The 22,712-nt window shown below is 42.0% G+C and overlaps 1 protein-coding gene across 4 annotated transcripts in view; it reads left to right on the forward strand.

The window, feature by feature from the left end:
* Nucleotides 1-22,712, forward strand: part of asph (aspartate beta-hydroxylase) — a 65,578-nt gene that overhangs the window by 12,400 nt on the left and 30,466 nt on the right. For 2 of the 4 annotated variants that reach the window (XM_061731530.1, XM_061731531.1), the window contains exons 1-4: nucleotides 1,906-2,058; nucleotides 4,270-4,431; nucleotides 5,924-5,968; nucleotides 7,185-7,253. In XM_061731530.1, the coding sequence (XP_061587514.1) occupies nucleotides 1,980-2,058; nucleotides 4,270-4,431; nucleotides 5,924-5,968; nucleotides 7,185-7,253 (355 nt within the window). In that variant the 5' untranslated portion in view covers nucleotides 1,906-1,979. Of the gene's footprint in view, nucleotides 1-1,905; nucleotides 2,059-4,269; nucleotides 4,432-5,923; nucleotides 5,969-7,184; nucleotides 7,254-22,712 lie in introns of those variants that run through there. The other 2 variants (XM_061731532.1, XM_061731533.1) reach the window with 2 other exon arrangements.

The following is a 22,712-nucleotide window of genomic DNA, read 5'->3' on the forward strand; positions in this document are numbered from 1 at the left end:
TTCTAAACATGGGGGAGAATAGAAAAGAAAGTAAAAGGCACAACAGCAGAATAACTTCTCACCACCATTTGTTTCCCTGGTGATCAGCTGGACGTGTGGAGCTCCGTGTGGAGGAGTGGTGCATTGTGGGTACAGCAGCTCTTTATAGCCGGGCCTGGGCTGCAATAAATCTGCAGGGGCCCCGTCTGCGATTTGGGATCTCTGCCCAATTAAGGGGCTGTTTCTAATCACCGCAGGGCCGTAAATGCAAAGCCTGCTGGGAGTTTGAGTCTTTATGGAGGTTCCTTTGTTTCAAACCATGAGGTTGATGTTAGATAGGCGTTAAGGCACTGACTCACCAAGCCGACTGTCGGCCGTCGGGCCGTCAATGAGCGTCGGTGCGTCGGCCGGGCTAGTTTCCCCGGTGTGTCCCGCACGTCGCCACAGGTCGGCCGCCCGTCGGGAGCTTTTCAGCCGATTCCACATGTCGAATCGGCGTCAGCCGTCGGTCAAACAGCTCACTCTGTGATTGGCTGTTCCCAGAATTTCCCAGAATGCTTTTCGTCGTCATTTGCCTTTGCCATTTGTCCTTTAACTGAATAAAAAAAAAACATGGCGGACATTTCTTATTTTTTAGTGAATAAAATCAATATTTTGAGTTAGTTTCTGCATAAAAATGCGTTTTTATTACATTTCTAGTGAGAAATATATATTTTACTTTCATAATATTCACTCAGTGAATGTACATAATCACTCGTTTGCCCGTTGTTGTGAAGTGTTTTTCAAACCGCGCCAGAATAAGGGCTGATTTATAGTTCTGCGTTAAATCAACGCAGAGCCTACGCCGTACGCCGTACCCTACGCCGCACGCCGTACCCTACGCCGTACGCCGTACCCTACGCCGTACCCTACGGCGTACCCTACGCCGTACCCTACGCCGTAGGCCGTATCCTACGGCGTACGCCCTACCCTACGGCGTACGCCCTACCCTACGCCGTACGCTCTGCGTCGATTTAACGCAGAACAATAAATCAGCTCCGGAGCCGGCAGGCAGAAATCCCTAAATTTTCGGAGCAAATTTATTAACAGGCGTAGCTACAACTGTTAGATTTCATCTATTAAACCAACATTTATCTTCCTAAATGATTTATTTCAGCCCGCGGAAATTCTCCACAGAGCTGCAGGTTTCTCCCCGGGGCGACGTCGACCTGGCGATCACGTCTGTACGTGAGGGTGGGTGGGCCGTGGGGTGTCGTCTTTGCGGTGTGTCCAAGTGCTTCTTTTTGAGCCCGACACAGGTGGCGCGAGGCGACACAGCAGTCGGCCGACAGCAGTCTTTAGGTAGAGGCAAATCCATCATTGTCATCACACAAGCTTTTTCAAAGCCTTTAACGCATCAATTATGATTGAGGTTGTAGGAAGGAAGGAAGGAAGGGAGGAAGGAAGGGAGGGAGGGAGGGAGGGAGGGAGGGAGAAAGGAGGAAGGAAGGAAATGAGCCTGAAAGAAAGAAAAAAGGATACATTCCCGTTGATACGTTTTCGTGTAACAAACATGTTGGATCTGAGAGCGAGATAGATTTATAGTTACAAAGGTGGAGTTGAATTGGTATTTTTTTAATCTTCATTTTTATCGTTATTGGGATAAATGCCAGAAATTATCGTGATACATTTTTTAGTCCATACCGCCCATCCCTAGTGCAGAGATCGTACTGAAGAGAGACGCCTCACTCCGTTGGAAAAACATGTCTGGGGACAATTGTCGACAACTTTGATTATGGATTTTTGTCGACAACGTCGCCGGATCATTGCAGCTCTAGTTTCCGTGGCGACCCCCCCCCCCCCTTGTCCTTGTCCTGGAGGACGGGGGTCTTTGGGTCTTTGTTCAGCTCTACCAGCTGCTCCGGGTCTATTAATATCCTGGAACGACCTCGGAGCCTCAGTCCCGCCGGGGCAGAGGACGCGGACGGTCGCTTCTTCAGGTCTGAGCGGCGCTGAGCGGCATGGCCGACCCGGCGACCCTGGCGGAGGCGGCCTCCTGCCCCGTCGTCACGGCGACTCCAGCGGTCATAGCTGCAGAAGGTGAGGGGAGCAGGGGGGGCGAGCGGAGTGGAGGTCGCCGTTGCTACGGTACCTGGAGCTGGATGGAGCCTGGATCCCTGAAGACGGACCCGGGTCTGAGCCGGGTCTGAGCCGGGGCAATAAAAGATCAGGTTTAACTCCCAGAACACGACGGGAAATTCCAGCATTGCTGCTTAAAGCGTCTTCTGCTGGCGCCGCTTCGGCATGAGCGGCGTCCTCGCTTCTCCCTAGCAGGAGTCCTCGGTCCCTCGCCGGAGTCCTCGGTCGCTTAGGTTCTTTAGGTTCTTAGTCTCTGAAACCCGAACCCTCGCCGGCTACAAAACCTGCTCATTCTCTCACCACTATTTTAGTTCCTCCCATCATGGAGGACTCCAGGAATAGTTTCTTTCTCCCATCCTGCATTGTGGGAGACTCCAGGAATAGTTCAGGGATCTGATCTGCAGGATCGGAGCAGATACCGATGATGGTGTTTACTAGTTCTGTCCAGGATCGACTGCTTTGATGGAGTTGAGAAGGAAACGGTTTCAGGCCCCGTTTCCACGTATCAAAAACTGTGGTGTTTTCATGCGTTTTGTTCATTCGTTTACACGAAAACGAAGCTCAAAGTTTCCAAAAACCATCATTTCTGAAAACTCCGGCCAAAGTGTAGATTTTTAAAACTCCGTCTTCACGTTTGCTTGTAAACGGAGATAAACGGACATTTATTCTTCAGAACGTCACATTATGAGACAGAAACGTCACCAGCGTCATGAGTGACACCTGTGGTTACAATTAGTTTGTAACCGTCAATATTTTCTTGTATTTTACCTGTTTTATATTCTAACGTCACACTTAAAAGTAACTCCACTTCTCTGTCACTCCAAACCAAAGACTCTGGTTCATCTTGGAAGTAACTGGAAGTTACTCGTGTCATTTGTTGATGTTTTTTTCCAGGATTCTGATTGGCTAGCATGACTTTATCTTCTCGTTACACTGCCCCCTGTAGGTTTGGCTGCTCATAGCACCTTAACAGATATTTATGCAGGTTCCTGGAAATGATGGTATTTTTATAAACGTAGAGGGGAAAATATCCGTTTTTGTAAATACCCGGCTATGTGGAAACGTGGTCTTATTCTCTGAAACGTTCCAGTCTGGCCAGACGTTTGTAAATTAACTTGGTTAAGAGGAAAGTTGAAGATTAGTCCTGAGTTTTTAAATCTAAAGACATAAATGATCCGATTGTCGTGGATCTGAGCTGCAGAACCTTTTTCAATTCAATTTTATTATATTTTATCTCAGGAAATCCCAGGTGTATGGTGCTGTAGAACGAACCAGCATCCCTCCACCTCCATGCTTGACAGGGGGGTCTGAGGTGGTTCTGGACCCGGGGGACTAGACCTGGTTCTGGACCCGGGTGATCAGACCTGTCCACGCTGGTCTCCCGGGTCCAGAGGATTCTTGGTCCAGAGGTTTTGCTGGTTGGTTCAGGTCCAGGTTTGTGGACCTCGGTCCTGCCTTGTTGAGCCGCATTTTGTAATAAACGTCCAAAATGTAATAACTTTTTCATTTCATTTTGTAATAAACTGCCCCATTTTGTAATACATCTTGCCACATTATGTAATAAGTTATTGCATTTTTGAGAAGATTATTATAAAATACACTTGCAACTTTTTTATTTTCTAGGAAATGTAATAACATGGTGCATTATGTAATAAAACCTATTATTGTTGTTTGTTTAACAATTTATACAAGAGTGACTTTTGTTGTTTTTTTATGCAATTTCCCTCAGAGCTATGTAGCCAATAAATCTATGTATAAAACTCCAAATATAACTTTAGTTTCCAATTTGAAGTTTGGAATTATATACTGTAGGCCAATAACAAACAAATAAACTATGTTTTAGAATTGTTATTACATAATGCACCATGTTATTACATTTTCTAGAGAATAAAAAAGTTTCAAGTGCATTTTGTAATAATCTTCTCAAAATGGAATAACTTATTACATAATGCGGCAAAATGTATTACAAAATGCGTTGGGGTAGTTTATTACAAAATGAAATGACAAAGTTATTACATTTTTGGACGTTTATTACAAAATGCACCGTTATTATAAAATGCGGCTCAACACGCCTCCATGTTTGCTGCCCGGCTAATGTCTTCCCCTCCTAGCGTTGGGCTGTTATGCTGTTAGCATGGATGCTAACGTTTGCTAATGTTTTTCCTCTTACAGACGCGACTAAAAGCCCGTCGGCCAGTAAGAACGGGAAGAAGGCGGAGTCGGGCTCCGGCGGCAGCGGCTTCTTCACCTGGTTCATGGTTCTGGCCCTGCTGGGCGTCTGGACGTCGGTGGCCGTCGTCTACTTCGACCTAGTGGACTACCAGGGCGTGCTGGGTGAGTACGGGACACGCCCCCTCACGCCGGGACACGCCCCCTCACTCTCACGGGGACACGCCCCCCCACCTGGCCACGCCCCCTCACGCATGGCGACCCCCCCCAATCTCACCCAGCCGTAGTACCAGGTGTACCAGTAGGAACAGGTGTACCAGTAGTACCAGGTGTACCAGTAGTACCAGTAGTACCAGTAGTACTAGGTGTACCAGGTGTAACAGTATTACCAGGTGTACCAGTAGTACCAGGTGTACCAGTAGTACCAATAGTACCAGTAGTACCAGGTGTACTGACTGCAGTCTGCGTGCATCCTCCTCCACACATCCACCAGGCCGTGGGAGGTCGAGACCCGCCATTGCTGAAAAATAAAGAAACGCTGCAAACAGAAACAAACGCAGCTGCAAATAAAATAAACGCTTAACAAATAAATTAAACGCTTAGCAAATAAAATAAATGCTGCAAACAGAAACAAACGCCGCTGCAAATAAAAGAAACGTAAAGAAAGTAGAAAACGATATAGAGATCCAACAAATCCATTATTTCCAGCTAAAATTGTTGAAATTTCATGAATTAGTAGACTATAGTATTCTGCAAATTATGTTTAAAAAAAATAATAAAATAAAAAATAAAAAAATTTAGTTGCAGCGGCGCTTGTTTTTACTTGTAGCGTTGTTTTTATTTTCAAAGCGTTTATTTTATTTGCAGCGGCGTTTGTTTTTATCTGCAGCGTTTCTTTAATTTTCAGCGGGTCTCGGCCAACGTGCATATGGAGCTAGAACAGTCTCATAATTCACAAATGCACACTCCGATCCACAAATGCAAAAGGACAAAACTCACACGTGCGTAGGAAAAGATACACAAATGTATGTTTGATGCTACACACAAATATAATCTGATTTACACACGTTTTTTTGTCTGTGAGCTGCGCTGGATTTGCGTGTGACTTTTGAGACTCCCCTGACGTGACTCTATCCATAAATGCGTTATGCGAGTCACGTCAGGGGAGTCTCAAAAGTCACATGCAAATCCAGCGCAGCTCACAGACAAAAAAACGTTTGTAAATCAGGTTATATTTGTGCATCAAAAATACATTTGTGTATCTTGTCCTACGCACGTGTGAATCGGTCCTTGTTGTGAATTTTGTTCTGTGCATTTGTGAATTATGAGACTGTTCTAGCCCCATGGTCGGCATGGCGACGGCGACCCCTCACCCTCACCTGCATGCAGGTAGCGGTCGGCATGGCGACGGCGACCCCTCACCCTCACCTGCATGCAGGTAGCGGTCGGCATGGCAACCCGTCACTCTCACCTGCATGCAGGTAGCGGTCGGCATGGCGACGGCGACCCCTCACTCTTACCTGCATGCAGGTAGCGGTCGGCATGGCGACGGCCCCCGCTGACCCTGATCAGCGCTAACGGCTGCTAGCTGCTAGCTGCACGGAGCTTTTCCTGGTTGAACTTGTGTGCTAACGTGTGTTTTGTGTTCTGCATGCAGACAAGGCTAAAGGCTTACAGATTAACCTGTCTGAGACGCTGCAAGGTAAAAACCTTCATCATTCTGCTGTTTTCTGCTGTTTTTCAGCTGTTTTCTGTTTTTTCTGCTGTTTTTTCTGCTGTTTTTTCTGCTGTTTTTCTGCTGTTTTCTGGTTTTTCTGCTGTTTTTCTGCTGTTTTTCTGTTGTTTTTCGGTTTTTCTGCTGTTTTCTGCTGTTTTTCTGTTGTTTTTTGGTTCTGCTGGAACCCGGTTCCAGCCGGACCGGCTCACTCTTTAGTTTAGTTTATTTCGGTCATGACCTCACAAAAAAAGAATAAAAATAAGACAAACATCAAAATAACTTTTATAAAATTAAAAATGACAACAAGGAAACGAATACACTGTTCCAAGAAAAAATTACAAAAAAAAAGTTTCCATTGCCTAAGGCCTCAAAAGGATTATTTAAAGTAATGAAATAAAAGCAAGAAGTAAGAGATAAGACTGCCAGTAAAACGTGTCTCTTTATGGAAAGTTGTTGTAATATCAGTCTGATTAAATCCACGTATTGATTAATTGATTTGAAATCTTTATTTCAAGCTTATTGATTATAAATACAAAAAAAAAAACAATTGGGTCGCTGGTTCACTTAACTTTCTTCTTCTAAATTTGTGACAAAAACTGATCCTTTTAAGGATAAACATTTCTTTAATGAAAAATATACAAATATTAATTTGAAATAAGAAAAAAATGTGGTTGAATTTGGTTTGAACTTTTTTTAACTTTCAGTCAAATGGAAAATAAAAATGTAATACATTTTTTTTGCACGAATGATTAATGAAAATATTGTGACCTTGTCAGTGAAGGAGCTGTAAACAGCGTTCCTACGGGGGCTTGAAATCCTTTAAAGTGCTTGAATTTCAATGTTCAAATAGTTTAAGTGCTTGAAATTATAACTTGTGTCTTTCACAAAATTAGGATCAGACTATATAGTTTAATTATTAAAAGGAGAAATAAAACCAGTAAGATGAAACATAACTAGATGTTTACAGCACGATACAATGTACATAACTGTGTTAAAAAGAGGAAAAAATAATTATGAATATATATATTCCTGTAGATATTTTACCCCAGCGATAAGGTGCTTGAAGATTTAGAAAATGACCCTTGAAAGTGCTTGAATTTGACCTTGAATAATGAGTAGGAACCCTGTGTAAATGACTGAAGCTGAACGTCCTGCCGAAAACGCCACGTTTGACCTCTGACCCCGTTGGTTACCTGTGCAGGTAAACTGGTGGCGTACGACACCGACGGCGATGGCGACTTCGACGTCGAGGACGCTAAAGTTCTGCTCGGTAAGTGAGGACTCTGGTAAAACACGACGACCGCTTTTTCTGTAGGAACAAAAACTGCACAAAACAGAGGTTTGGGTTTCCTTTGGAAGGCTAACGAAGCTAAAGCTAACAAAGCTAAGGCTAACGAAAGGATGACCGGCGCCTTTTTATACCGTCATTAACAGTCGAGATCAGCAAACACTCCAGGACCTTTTGTAAACATTTGAATTTAGAATCCCGATCTTTGGTCTCTGAGCCGCTTCTTTTTGTTGGGTAGGAGATGCTGTACCTTATTTATTTTAGTCGGATGCCCGGCTTGTGTCGGCTGTTTTTGCCGTCAGATGCCCGGCTTGTGTCGGGTGTTTTTGCCGTCGGATGCCCGGCTTGTGTCGGGTGTTTTTGCCGTCGGATGCCCGGCTTGTGTCGGGTGTCTTTATCGTCGGATGCCCGGCTTGTGTCGGGTGACTTTGCCGTCGGATGCCCGGCTTGTGTCGGGTGTTTTTGCCGTTGGATGCCCGGCTTGTGTCGGGTGACTTTATCGTCGGATGCCCGGCTTGTGTCGGGTGACTTTGCCGTCGGATGCCCGGCTTGTGTCGGGTGTTTTTGCCGTTGGATGCCCGGCTTGTGTTGGGTGACTTTGCCGTCGGATGCCCGGCGTGTGTCGGGTGTCTTTATCGTCGCATGCCAGGCTTGTGTCGGGTGTCTTTGCCGTTGGATGCCCGGCTTGTGTCGGCTGTTTTTGCCGTTGGATGCCCGGCTTACGTCGGATGCCCGGCTTGTGTCGGCTGTTTTTGCCGTTGGATGCCCGGCTTGTGTCGGCTGTTTTTGCCGTTGGATGCCCGGCTTACGTCGGATGCCCGGCTTGTGTCGGGTGACTTTATCGTTGGATGCCCGGCTTGTGTCGGCTGTTTTTGCCGTTGGATGCCCGGCTTGTGTCGGGTGTTTTTATCGTCGGATGCCCGGCTTGTGTCGGGCGTCTTTATCGTCGGATGCCCGGCTTGTGTCGGGTGTCTTTGCCGTTGGATGCCCGGCTTGTGTCGGCTGTTTTTGCCGTTGGATGCCCGGCTTACGTCGGGTGTTTTTGCCGTTGGATGCCCGGCTTGTGTCGGGTGTTTTTGCCGTTGGATGCCCGGCTTGTGTCGGGTGTCTTTACCGTCGGATGGGTGTTTCCATCCAACCTACCTATTTCACCAAGACAGTTGGAAGAACCTGACCCTGCTGAGGGTGTAGAGCTGCTCCACTAGGGCTGGGGATTTTTAAGAACCTTAAGAGTCTTAAAAAAGATTCTTTAAAGCGACACTACGTAACTTTTCCACCTTAATATCATATTTCCAGAGTCATTGTGATGGTACATCAACTTCCAACAGGTTTAATGAAACCTCTGTCATGGTCTGAGGGGGTCTGTATCGCCTCCACTGGCACTATGTAACTTTGAGGAGCATGGTAGGAACCATGCCACACTAAAAAACTACAAATCGTTACGACTTTGACTGCTTTACGGCATACGTCACTTCCCCCTCCTTCCCGATTCGCAGTCGAGACGAAAATGGGCGGGGCGTGGAGCTCAGAGCTCCGCAGAACCTGTTGCTGCGTTGCTGCTGCAGCAGCAGCAGCAGCAGCTCCACACAACAGACGTGGGGAAAAAATCCTAATTGTTTAACTTTTCACCGGTTTCCTGCTCGGAGGCAGAACCACGCAGGCCAAGTATCTGATATAACAGAGTAAAAGAGTGAAAGAGTCGTCGGCTCGCTTTGGATCGCGGCTGTAACGACCAAACACACAGTAAAGCCTGATTTATGGTTCTGCGTTAAATCGACGCGCAACGTGCGCAACGTACGGTGCGTATCGCCGCGTACCTTACGCCGTAGGCTCTGCGTCGATTTAACGCAGAACCATAAACAGCCTTAAACCACAAACACTCACACAGACCGGGGTCGGATCAAAACACGGGTTTTATTCCCCACTTCTCCAGCTAAACGCAGTTGCTGGCCAGCTCTCTGCGGTGCAATTAACCCCAATCTTCAGATAAAACTAGTTTGTTGAGGAAAAAATATTAACTCTTATTTGTAGCTGCAGAGGAAAAAAATAATCTCACGAGAAAAAAAAAATATTGCTCACGCCTCGCTCGGAGCCTCTTCAACATAATATGGCAGTCAAAAAAAAGAAAAGTAAGAGGGATACAAAACATGTACTGTATGTTTTACTATTATACAAATGTATTGAAACACATGGGTCTTCAGTAATGATTTCATATGGATCCAGACCGTTAATAATCATTATTTTCTCCATATACTGCTCCCTGGCTTCCTTGTTTAAGGTATCCCGGTAAATTCCAGTTCCTTTCCAGCAGTTTAACATCTTTTTTTGCGTTCCTTCTGTTCACTTGGTGAAACAGAAAAGCGTCCCGTGTTCTCTCATCAAAACAAATGCAGCGACGGGACAGGAGTTTTCCGGCAGTACGCGCTGGTGCTCATGGGAAACGTAGTGTTCTTTCTGGTAAAACACTACCGATTTTGTCCACAAGATGCCGCGAAACTCAGAAAAGCTGAAAGTTACGTTGTGCTGCTTTAAGTTTCGATTCGATTTCGATTCGATATTGATTTAAATGCTTTGATATCGATTCAGTAAGACGTAGACATACACAGATACCTGTTGGCAATTTTCATTATTTTTATTTTCATGCCTATAACACGTGGCATGTTACTTCACATAGAAATGAACTGAGCAATTAAACTTATCAGCACCGTCATGGCTCACTTGTGCATTTGTACTGCAGTACAAAAGTAAAAAAAAACACATGACAGTTCCGTGTCAACATGATCAGCAGGTTTGTCGTGTTGCCGCGCCGAACAGCCACACGACAAACCTGCGGATCATGTTGACACCGAACTGTCATGTGGTTTTTTTTGTTTTTTACTTTTGTACTGCAGTAATGACTTGTTGCAGAAACTCCACCACCTTCTCTCCTATTGGACACAACTTGTCGTCACATGGGGGCACGGTGAAATCAAGAAATGTTCAATTCGGAGCGTTGGGTTGTCAGGCTGCATCCTGGAACTCCTGCTCTAACAACATCCTCTAAATGAAGATTGTTTGCATGTTATTTGCATGTGGTTTCCATGGAGGTTGGTGACGGCCGACCGACCGGTCCCGCCCCCAACACCACAGAAACTGGGGAATCCAGAACCAGTTCTTGTTGAGAAACCGGTTCCCAGTATTTCAATTCCTTGTTTGCAAATGATTCCCTTATCGATTCCAGTGGCCGCGAATGACGTCACCACGCACGTTGTGTAGATACGCAACGTGTAAACATTGTGTAAACACGGGGACAAAGCGGCATAAACGCTCGAAAGTTTGGTTTCATTTTACCAAAAATGATAACAGGGTGACAATACTTGTGATGTGGACATTTCAACAAAGGGAGGAAACTGTTGGGGCTCGGCCGGCTGATGCTTTCCTCCACAACTCTCGGAGTCGGCCGGCGTGGCCAGAAGAGCCGTGCACTCGGCCACGAGAACGAGCCGGGCCGCCCCGGCGGACTGAAGCTCGTCAGCTCATCTATGGGAGAAGTTTAAGAGCATCTACTGCTAACTTCTCCTGTGGACTACTAGCCTACCGCTAACTTCTCCTGTGGACTACTAGCCTACCGCTAACTTCTCCGGAGGACTACTAGCCTACGCTAGCTTCTCCTTTCATCAAGGCAGGGAAGAGTATCGGACCAGAATAGATTGCAGTGACTAAGTTTGTGGTGTTGAACATGTTACTGGACATTCTTGTGTAATTGCCACAGAATCATTTGTTGTATTTAGTTAATTTTTACAGAAGAATATTTTATTAATATTTTATATTAAATACATATTTTATATTACAAATAATTTTGTGGGGACCCCCTGGCACCATTGATGCAGGGAAAGACAGATACGTAGGAAGTCGGGACAACATATACCGCGACTGGAATCGAACCCACGTATAATATAAATTAAATATTAATACTTATTCCAGTGATTCTTAACCATAGGGCCGCGGCCCACACTTGGGCCGCGAGCGCCATCTAGTGGGCCGCGACAAAAAATCAGTTTTGTACGTGTGGGCCGCGAGGGCCGCGGGACTGCATAGCAACTCCCAACCAAATGAGGAGAAGAAGACACTCAGCTAGCTGTACGTGTAATAGTAAGAGAAATGGTGTGTCTTTATAGAGAAAATCCTTCATTTTGCACAGAGTAGGTTTAGATCCGCCAGGATCAGGGATCGATTACTTGGGTCTGCGCACAGAGCGAGCGAGCGCGGCGTGATCATTTATCCTGACGCGTCCCTGAAAATAAGCTGACCATCTTAAAATATGTTTGGGTCCACATACAGCTGTGAAGCAGCTTTCTCCACAATGAACATAATTAAAACTAAATATCGTTTCAGGCTCAACAATGAACATAATTAAAACTAAATATCGTTCCAGGTTCATCAATGAGCACCTTCACATGTGCATGAGAACCTGACACAATCCAGCCCAGATTTAAAGTCCTGACAGGAGAAATTAGAGCTCAGTTCTCTCACTGAACGACAGAAAGTGGGGACATAAGATTATAAGAGGGGAAGAAAGAAAAACTGCAAAACTGTTCAATTGTTAAGATGTGTTTATATTCATTTATTATAAAAATGTGTTGAGACAATTAACAAAGAAAAGGGGAAATTCAAACTGCTGGTAAAGAAATAAAATAAGATAGCATTTGAAAAATAAAATAAAATCAATTTTATTTTTAAGAGAAAAAAAAATGTGTAATTGAAGTTACACATGTTAATTGGCAAATATGTACTTTTTTAATATAACAGTCAGATGCAGATGTTGATACAACTATGAGGCTACTTGAATATATATATATATATATATATATATATATAATATATATATATATATATATATATATATATATATATATATATATATATATATATATATTTTTATTATGATGTTCTGGACCTTCGCTTGAGTACATTTTCTCTAAATGGACCTCTTAAAGTTGAATACCCCTGCTATACAGTGTTAATATTTAACGGGCCCCGGGCCACTCTGTACTGAAAAAATTGGGCCCCAAGGTCAGAAAGGTTAAGAACCCCTGACTTAAACAATGCATCCGGCCAGGCCGTGGTATACGCTCATTATATCACAGCTGAGCGGCGTCTCCGGCCCGACGCCAAGGGATGTGTTGCTTTTATAAAACGGTTACAAATAATGTCAATATGAAAGATGAATACACAATCTATTTGATGTAGTCTTTAATTAATCAGAAATGCATATTATCTACAGCTACTTTTTTCTACCTGCTGTAACCGTCAACAAATCTGTACCAGTTGGTTGTTGTCATGGAAACATTGTTGCTTCCCTGACGTGGAATGATCTGCTGTGATGAGACTTTAGAATAGAAGCCGTGGTATAAGCTCATTATACCACAGTTAACAACCAATCAGATCATTATACCACAGTTAACAACCAATCAGATCATTATACCACAGTTACCAACCAATCAGATCATTATAGCACAGTTAACAACCAATCAGATCATTATACCACAGTTAACAACCAGTCAGATCATTGTACCACAGTTAACAACCAATCAGATCATTATACCACAGTTAACAACCAATCAGATCATTATACCACAGTTAACAACCAGTCAGATCATTATACCACAGTTAACAACCAATCAGATCATTATACCACAGTTAACAACCAATCAGATCATTATAGCACAGTTAACAACCAATCAGATCATTATACCACAGTTAACAACCAATCAGATCATTATACCACAGTTAACAACCAATCAGATCATTATACCACAGTTAACAACCAATCAGATCATTATACCACAGTTAACAACCAATCAGATCATTATACCACAGTTAACAACTACTGATGCACCGATTGTTCAGTAACCGAAATTGTTCGGCCGAAAATGGCAAAAAAACACTTTCGTGTTTGGTGGAATAAGTGGGAAAAAAACCGAACAATTAATAAATGCGTTGTAAAATAAGGAAATAGACTGGTCGCTCCGTAACGGTTGCACCACAAACATAAATCGTTGGCCAACCAAAAGTAACCACATAAGAATTTTACCAACATTCACCAGGAGGTGGAACCAAAACAGCTGGGAAATTAAAAATTGTTCAGTTGTTTATGTTCAATAAATACTTTCTACCTTGTAATTTTGTAAAAGATCAGTCAGACAACACTTAAAGTCTTTATACTAGTGCAAACCTGTATTTATACTAGTGCAAACCTGTATTTATACTAGTGTAAACCTGTATTTATACTAGTGCAAACCTGTATTTATACTAGTGCAAACCTGTATTTATACTAGTGTAATAAACCTGTATTTATACTAGTGTAAACCTGTATTTATACTAGTGTAAACCTGTATTTATACTAGTGTAAACCTGTATTTATACTAGTGTAAACCTGTATTTATACTAGTGTAATAAACCTGTATTTATACTAGTGTAAACCTGTATTTATACTAGTGTAAACCTGTATTTATACTAGTGTAAACCTGTATTTATACTAGTGTAAACCTGTATTTATACTAGTGCAAACCTGTATTTATACTAGTGTAAACCTGTATTTATACTAGTGTAAACCTGTATTTATACTAGTGTAAACCTGTATTTATACTAGTGTAAACCTGTATTTATACTAGTGCAAACCTGTATTTATACTAGTGCAAACCTGTATTTATACTAGTGCAAACCTGTATTTATACTAGTGCAAACCTGTATTTATACTAGTGCAAACCTGTATTTATACTAGTGCAAACCTGTATTTATACTAGTGCAAACCTGTATTTATACTAGTGTAAACCTGTATTTATACTAGTGTAAACCTGTATTTATACTAGTGTAAACCTGTATTTATACTAGTGTAAACCTGTATTTATACTAGTGCAAACCTGTATTTATACTAGTGCAAACCTGTATTTATACTAGTGTAAACCTGTATTTATACTAGTGTAAACCTGTATTTATACTAGTGTAAACCTGTATTTATACTAGTGTAAACCTGTATTTATACTAGTGTAAACCTGTATTTATACTAGTGTAAACCTGTATTTATACTAGTGTAAACCTGTATTTATACTAGTGCAAACCTGTATTTATACTAGTGTAAACCTGTATTTATACTAGTGTAAACCTGTATTTATACTAGTCTAAACCTGTATTTATACTAGTCTAAACCTGTATTTATACTAGTGTAAACCTGTATTTATACTAGTGTGGACATTAATGTTTTTCTACAATATTTCCTCCTCATGACAGTAAAATAGGCCATTCTAAGACAATTTACTGCAGCAATTCCTTTCCAAATCATTAGAAAATGTGGTTAACACCCAGTTGTGCATGAAGAAAAAAATACCGTGATATACCGTGAAACCGATTATAATTTTGAAAAAATACCGTGATATAAATTTTTGGTCATACCGCCCAGCGCTATAAAAACCCTCACTTGTTCCCGTTGCTCCACAAAGACCTGGTTCAGTTTGGTTTCTGAGTTCTGCTGACCTGAACCCGGTCGGTCTGTAGTCCCTGTTCCCTCAGTAGTTCCCTCGGTAGTTCCCTCGGTAGTTCCCTCAGTAGTTCCCTCAGTAGTTCCCTCAGTAGTTCCCTCAGTCGTTCCCTCAGTCGTTCCCTCAGTAGTTTCCTCAGTAGTTTCCTCAGTAGTTCCCTCAGTAGTTCCCTCAGTAGTTCCCTCAGTAGTTCCCTCAGTAGTTCCCTCAGTAGTTTCCTCAGTAGTTCCCTCAGTAGTTCCCTCGCTGCCTAACCTGATCACTGCTGACCTTCTCCTCTTGTTTCTTCCCTCCTTCTCTTCCTCCTCCGTTTAAACACCTTTTCCTCATTTTATCTCACGTTTCTTTTACGCCTTTTCTATGATTTCTCCACATTGTCTGGTCACTTCCACTCGTTTGCCACCTGACCATCCCTCCACCCCTCCGTCCCCTCATCTCCTCATCTCCTCATCCCTCCACCCCTCCGTCCCTCCTCCCTCCATCCCTCATTAGGCCTGAGCGGAGAGGCCGAAGTTCAGGGGGAAGCCGATGTTCTGGATTGGTTAGAAGAAGCGGAGGAGGGGGGCTCGGATTGGTTGAACGGAGTCTTCACGTTCCTGTACGGCCTGATAAACCCGACGGAGCCGCCGGAGGACGGCGAGGAGAGCGGGGGGGTCGCGACGCCGCGCAACGACGACGAAGAGGACGAGGACGACGACGACGACGACGAGGGAGAGATCAGACAAAGAGGAGCCGAAGACGATGGGAATCGGGGCCAAAAGATCGTCATAGTGGGGCTGCACAACCAGTAGCCCCCCGGTGGCCCCCGGTGGCCCCGCATGGTGCCCCCCCTCTGGAACACGGCTGGAACACGGCTGTAACACGGCTCTAACACGGCTGCTCTCAGGTGTCGGGGAAACGGCTAGTTCTCCACCTTCACCTGCTCAGATGTTTGCACCGTTTACAAACAGAAGTCCCACGTCCGACGGTAAAGCTGAGGAAACGTCCGGCTTTAGGTTTAGTTGGCTGGTTTCGTTTGAACTCACTTCTAAGGTCCTTTTTCAGCTTTTTTTGACCATTTCAAAGGGTCAAAATAGTCTTAAGGTGTGGTACTTTCGCCTTCCAAGTCGTCATGCTGCCATTTTTAAAGAGGTGCACCATTGATGGATCTTGGTCACACCAGGAACTTTGTCCTCTGAGCTCCAGCTGCAGGAACTTAATTCAATATACTTTATTTGTTGAACAGGGGCCGTACATAAACACGAGTGTAAATATTAGGGGTGGGTATTGCCAAGGACCTCACGATACAATACACATCACAATACCTGAGTCACGATACGATACGATATTGCGATATCCAAATTTTTTGATATATTGCGATATATAAAGTTTGCTGAAAACTGTAAAAAGCTTTATGGATCTTAAAATCCGAGTTGCACGTTCATCAGATTATAGTGACAATTCATGGGACAAACTGAGTCAAAACAATGTTTTATTATAACTATACAAGCTAAAGTTACAACATATTTGTATATGTTTTTCATATTATTTACATCATATGAAATTAACATAAAATTTTGGTATGAGGTTGCTTTAATTATGTGGCAAATGATAATAAACACAAGAAAGATGGTACTTCAATGAAAAATAGATATTTTATTCAACTTTGCCGCTGTTCATACAAAAAGTAAATAAAATGTCCTAAATCTAAAACCAAGGACAGGCACAGTGATCAGTCAGTATAGATATAAATACATAAATAAATAAACCTCTGTCCATTATTTTTAATTTTTTAAGGACAGGCAATTGTGTTATATAAAAAATAAATTATTAAATGAAATAAAACGTGAAATAAAACCTGAGCTCAGTGCAGGGCCCTCAGGGTTGGTAGAGTGGCAATGCCCAGGACTGTTAGGTAGGAGCACTGGGTGAAAATGGGAAAAAATCGGGGATAAAAAAAAATAAATAAAAAATCGATATTCAAATTTTGAATATCAATATTGAATCAGCTGGAAAAGTATCGCGATATATTGCCATATCGATATTTTTGCCCACTCCTAGTAAATATTCACGGTTGTAGCCAGTAATTTCCACCCTTCGTCCCTGCAGCAAATTAATGCCAGACAGAATCAGAACAGCAGACAAAGGAGACGAGATATGACATTTATACCAACAAAACACAACATTAAAAATACACGACTGAGCTAGATAAATATCATTAAACAATAAAACATGTTACAATTGATAAACTTAAGTGCTAGAGTTTGTAAAGTGCTGATGCAGATCTGCTTCTTTAAAGTGCTTTAATGCTCAGAGTTGTAAAGTTCTGATGCATAAGAGGAACCAGCTTCTTCTAGTTGTCTGTCGCCATGGCGACCTGGCTGGCACAACTCTTCTGATTATCGGTAAAATAACAGACAAGCTGATGTTCTGGGAATATCACAAATGAACATATTCAGGGAGCCGAACCGATCTAAAACAGGTTTTATCAGCTTTACCGTCGGACTGTGTCCCAACTTTGAAGCACAACTTTACCCCCCAACCTTTAACCCCTCCAAACTTTACCCCCCAACCTTTACCTCCCAACCTTTACCTTTACCCCCCATCCTTTACCCCCCAACCTTTACCTTTACCCCCTCCAAACTTTACCCCCAACCTTTAACCCCCCCAACCTTTACCCCTCCAAACTTTACCCCCCAACCTTTAACCCTCCAAACTTTACCTTTAACTCCCAACCTTTACCTTTACCCCCCAACCTTTACCTTTACCCCCCAACCTTTACCTTTAACCCCCAACCTTTACCTTTACCCCCCAACCTTTACCCCCCAACCTTTACCCCTCCAAACTTTACCTTTAACCCCCAACCTTTACCTTTACCCCCCAACCTTTACCTTTACCCCCCAACCTTTACCCCCCAACCTTTACCTTTAACCCCCAACCTTTACCTTTACCCCCCAACCTTTAACCCTTCCAACCTTTACCCCCCAACCTTTACCTTTAACCCCCAACCTTTACCTTTACCCCCCAACCTTTACCCCCTCCAACCTTTACCCCCTCCAACCTTTACCTTTACCGCCCAACCTTTACCCTCCAACCTTTACCCCCCAACCTTTAACCCCTCCAACCTTTAACCCCCAACCTTTAACCCCCCAAACTTTACCCCCCAACCTTTAACCCCTCCAAACTTTACCCCCCAACCTTTACCCCCCAACCTTTACCCCCCAACCTTTATCCCTCCCTGTGTCGAAAGTCTTGAATTTTTTTGTTTCTTTTTTATCAGCACAATCTTTTAAATGGGATTTTATACGACGTCATCCTGCGTCTGGACTTGAAGACGAACCTCAGGAACCTTTTTCTAAGAACTTGGTTCAGATGCAGAACTGATGACCAGATCTCCTGCAGCTCTGTTCAGAACTCCTGATTTTTATCCTGCTATTTATGTAAAAACTGTCCTGAAGATGTTTATTTCACCTCTTTAAAATCTACTTTTATTTACACTTGGATTATTTCATCAGTATCTGGTTTTTCCTGAATGGTGGCGTTAAGGCGCCGGACAACCGCCAAAAGTGTCGTCTCCGGACTCTGAGAAGGAGGCGGCGACACTTCACTTTGGTAAAGAAGCATGAAATTTAGCACAGATTCTCTCCAAGGTCTAACTCTTTGGGAAAAAGGCGCCTGCCACTCAAAATTCCAAGAGGGCGGCCCCTAAAATCTAAGATGTCCGCCCGAAAACGTGCTTTTTCCTTTATAACTCGAAATGCCTTGATTTTAAGCCCCATAAATATATTAAAGTTGAATATAAAGTTGGGTATTGTGGACATTGTGGTACCAAGTGTATGTCTGTATCCATTACGGTTCTTGAGATACAGCATATAGAAACTTGTATAAACCCGGAAAAGTGAGAATTTTGTAAGATTGATTGTTGTTATGAGAATATAGATTTATGAAAATGTTACACTCATAACCTGATATTTTCAGTAGGCTTACTTACTATTAAGACAACCTGACAACCTGTATTTAAAATCAAGGCATTTCGAGTTATAAAGGAAAAAGCACGTTTTCGGGCGGACATCCTAGATTTTGGGGCCGCCATCTTGGAATTTTGAGTGGCACGCGGCTTTTTCCTAAAGAGTTAGACCTTGGAGAGAATCTGTGCCAAATGTTGTGCTTCTTTACCAAAGTGAAGTATCGTCTTGTAAAAATGAGTAACGACGTGGACGGGGCGATTGATCTGTGCTAACTCTGTCGGGGGAAACGGACCGCGCCATAAAGGAGGTTTGACCCAAAACTAACGACAACCGAAGCAACAAAAGGACCCGCTTGTTCTTCTGTTTTGGTTTCAAACGTCGAGCATCGGAGGCTTCCGTTTGGGCCAAAGTTACGCTCACGCGGCAGCGTCGGCGCTCCTTCTAACTTATGGAGCTAAATCAAGGCCAAAAGTTTTGCTAATTTGAACCTGAAAATTCTTTTTTACAGTTTAAATTTTTTTTTTTTGGTATCAATCTTTTTTTCAGTTTCAGAACTTTTTATTTCAGTTCCAAATCTTTTTTTCAGTTTCACATCTTTTTTTTTCAGTTTCACTTCTTTTTTTCAGTTTCACTTCTTTTTTTTCAGTTTCACTTTTTTTTTTTTCAGTTTCAAATTTTTTTTTCAAAAAAATTTGAAACTGGAAAAAAAAAAGATTTGAAACTGGAAAAAAAAGATTTGAAACTGGAAAAAAGATTTGAAACTGAAAAAAAAAGTTCTGAAACTTTTTTTTCTGAAACCAAAAAAAAAAAAAAAAAATTGAAACTGGAAAAAATAATTTTCAGGTTCAAATTTTATTTTCAAATTAGCAAAACTTTTGGCCTTGATTTGGCTCCATACTAACGTGCCTTCGTCAAACCTTCCTGAACCACTTTGTCCCCACGTCTGGTTCCAGCGGCCGGAGCTAGCTGTGGCGCTAGCTGTGGCGCTAGCTGTGGCGCTAGCTGTGGAGCTAGCTGTGGCGCTAGCTGTGGAGCTAGCTGTGGAGCTAGCTGTGGCACTAGCTGTGCAGCTGCAGTCTGATTGGCCGAGGCCTGAACTGAACTTTTGATGGAGGCAACGCTCTGTGACATCACCGGGTTTAAGCAGAAAGATGGGGATGAACGACATTTTGGTTCGGGGTTGAAACCAACGTTGGCTGACGATTACCATGTTTACCAGAATATTGAATATCTGGGGTTTATACTTTCTGTAATGACATAAAGTCTACAAATTAGCCTTTATTTCTTTGTGTTTTTATGACGCGGCTCATGAAGCTCGGCCTTGTTGAGACGCATTTTGTAATAAACGTCCAAAATGTAATAACTTTTTTATGTCATTTTGTAATAAAGCCGCATTTTGTAATAAACTGCAGCATTTTGTAAAAACTACCCCAACGCATTTTGTAATAAATTTTGCCGCATTATGTAATAAGTTTGAGAAGATTATTACAAAATGCACTTGCTACTTTTTTATTCTCTAGAAAATGTAATAACATGGTGCATTATGTAATAACAATTATAAAGCATAGTTTATTTGTTTGTTTATTGTATTTTATTTTAAAGTATATGTAAAAGCTAGGCACACCAAAACCACATCAAGAATAGTTATAAACATCTAACAAACCTAAATGCTTCTTATAATACAGAACAAAACTCTGGGTATCAAAATTTAATCCATTCGTAAACATTGTTATTACATTTCCTAGAAAATAAAAAAGTCGCAAGTGAATTTTGTAAAATGTAATTTTGAAAAATGTTTTACAAAATGCGGCTTTATTACAAAATGAGATGACAAAGTTACATTTTGTGGGTTTTATTACAAAATGCGGCTCAACGAGCCTCTTTTCAGTCGGAGGTTTGGTCACGTGACCCTCCACGCCTGATATTTGGGGTTTTAGATCTGGATCCAGAAGTTCTGGTTCTGGTCTTGAACTCGTTAAACTTAAACTTTGACGGTTGAGTCAACGATGAGTCCATCGTCCGGGTTCAGGTTTCCCCTTAATCCTTCCCATTTTTCTGATTCCTCCTCCTATCAGGACACAGAACTGTGAAAGAAACCGGAGCCGTCCGGTTAGTCGATGCTCATTCTCTGATTCACAGGATTCAAATGGCAAGATTCAGAATCGATTATCAGGATCTGATTTGATTCCAATATTGATTTGGGTTATTTTCAGCTGTTGCATGAATTACATGACTGTAGTTCTGCAACATATTAATACTAGTATTATATTGAGATTCAACAGCAAGTATTGCAGCTAATGATGCTGTAAGGACCAATCAGCTCCCAGAATGCTGATAGAAATATATATATATATATATATATATATATATATATATATATATATATATATATATATATATATATATATAATTAGTTTTTTTTTTTTATATATAACTGTTTTCAGAAACATGGTGGGTCAGAATTACCAAACACATCCAGGGAGGAAACACAGACGCATGAAATCGCTTTTAGTTTTTCCCACATTCCGTTTTAATTGGTCTATTTCGGTTTTTAATTTTTGAGAATTTGTATTTTTAGCGTTTTATGCACATGTAACCCCAAGACAGTATATAAAGTAATAAGAAATGTAGACAATTTATGCAATTATAACTGAAAACTTTAATGTTTTCATACCTTTAAACATATTTAAAGGCAAAAACATGGCAGTAGTTATTCTGGTGTCCAACAAAACATTCCTTTTAGGGCATAAACACAAAAATACCAAAAGTTGTTATGTAATGAAGTAAATTAGATTAGATTATCCTTTATTTCTCCTTCAATGGAAAACTCACTTTGTGCAGCAGTAATTTAACACACATGCAGGGGAAGGGGTAATAAAGTAAAAAATATATAATTACGAAACATAAACAATATACATTGGAATGAAAATAAAAGTAGCTTAGTACGGGAAAGAAAGAGAAACAGTGCAAAAAAAGCAGGTAGGATGTGTTTGAGGTAGACAGATATTGCACGTTATAAATGAATCGATCTTTAAACATGCAAATCGATTTTTAGGACTGGTTTTCTCAGGTGAACGTCATTTGTGCAGAAAGGTTAGATTTTTACCGTCTGACTCTTTGGGAGACGATGTGTAAAATTCCTGCAGATAATGATAAGGATCATCTGACGCTGCGTCTGCAACGTCTCTCTCTCCACTGGTCATGTAAAGACTGCACCGGGCTCAGGCCGCCGTTGTTATGCTAGTGTGCTGCATTGTGGGTAATGTAGTGTGAAGTCGTCATCTCGTCGAGTATTTTAAATGTGCCGCCCACTGGTGAAATGAGAAGGATTATTCCTTAATAATTGGACCTAAACAGTGAAACTGAAACCCACGTAATCTGAACAAGTTCAGATTCCAGTTCATGTTCACGTTTTTTATTTGCAAATATGTTGCGTTCAGTTCGACGTTCTCACAGAAATGAACGTGTTCAATGAACGCGTTCATTCCCAGTTTTTTTGTTTTTAAATAATCAGAAAAACCATTTGACGGGACCGTGTTTGTTCTCTGTTCACTCCGTGTACTCAGAGTTGTGTGCAACACTCTCAAAGAGGGTGAGGAGACCTGAAACTTGGACTTGTTGCTGCATGGACTCTCTGAACCGACTGATCCGTGTCGTTGTCTGTAATGACTCGGATATTAATGCAAAAGGATTGATTTTATTTTATTTACCTGTAACGCTTGGTTGTCTTTATGTGACGTCAGATGAGAAACCTGGAGACGGAGTCAGGAGAGGAGCTAAGAAAGGTATCGTCCATGAAACTGTTCTCTGCAGTGACTTACCTACTCACCAGTGTGTGTTTGGGGAATTAAAACCACTAAAACTGTTCGTGCAGTGATTTATTTGAGACGGAGGTTTCAGTTTAAGAAAACGTGAAACCACGATTAGTTGGTCCGTACGTTTGCGTTAAATTAATTTAACAAATGAAAATAGGCTTA

The sequence above is a fragment of the Cololabis saira genome, chromosome 10 (genome assembly GCF_033807715.1).
Source record: "Cololabis saira isolate AMF1-May2022 chromosome 10, fColSai1.1, whole genome shotgun sequence".
Lineage (NCBI taxonomy): Eukaryota > Metazoa > Chordata > Actinopteri > Beloniformes > Belonidae > Cololabis > Cololabis saira.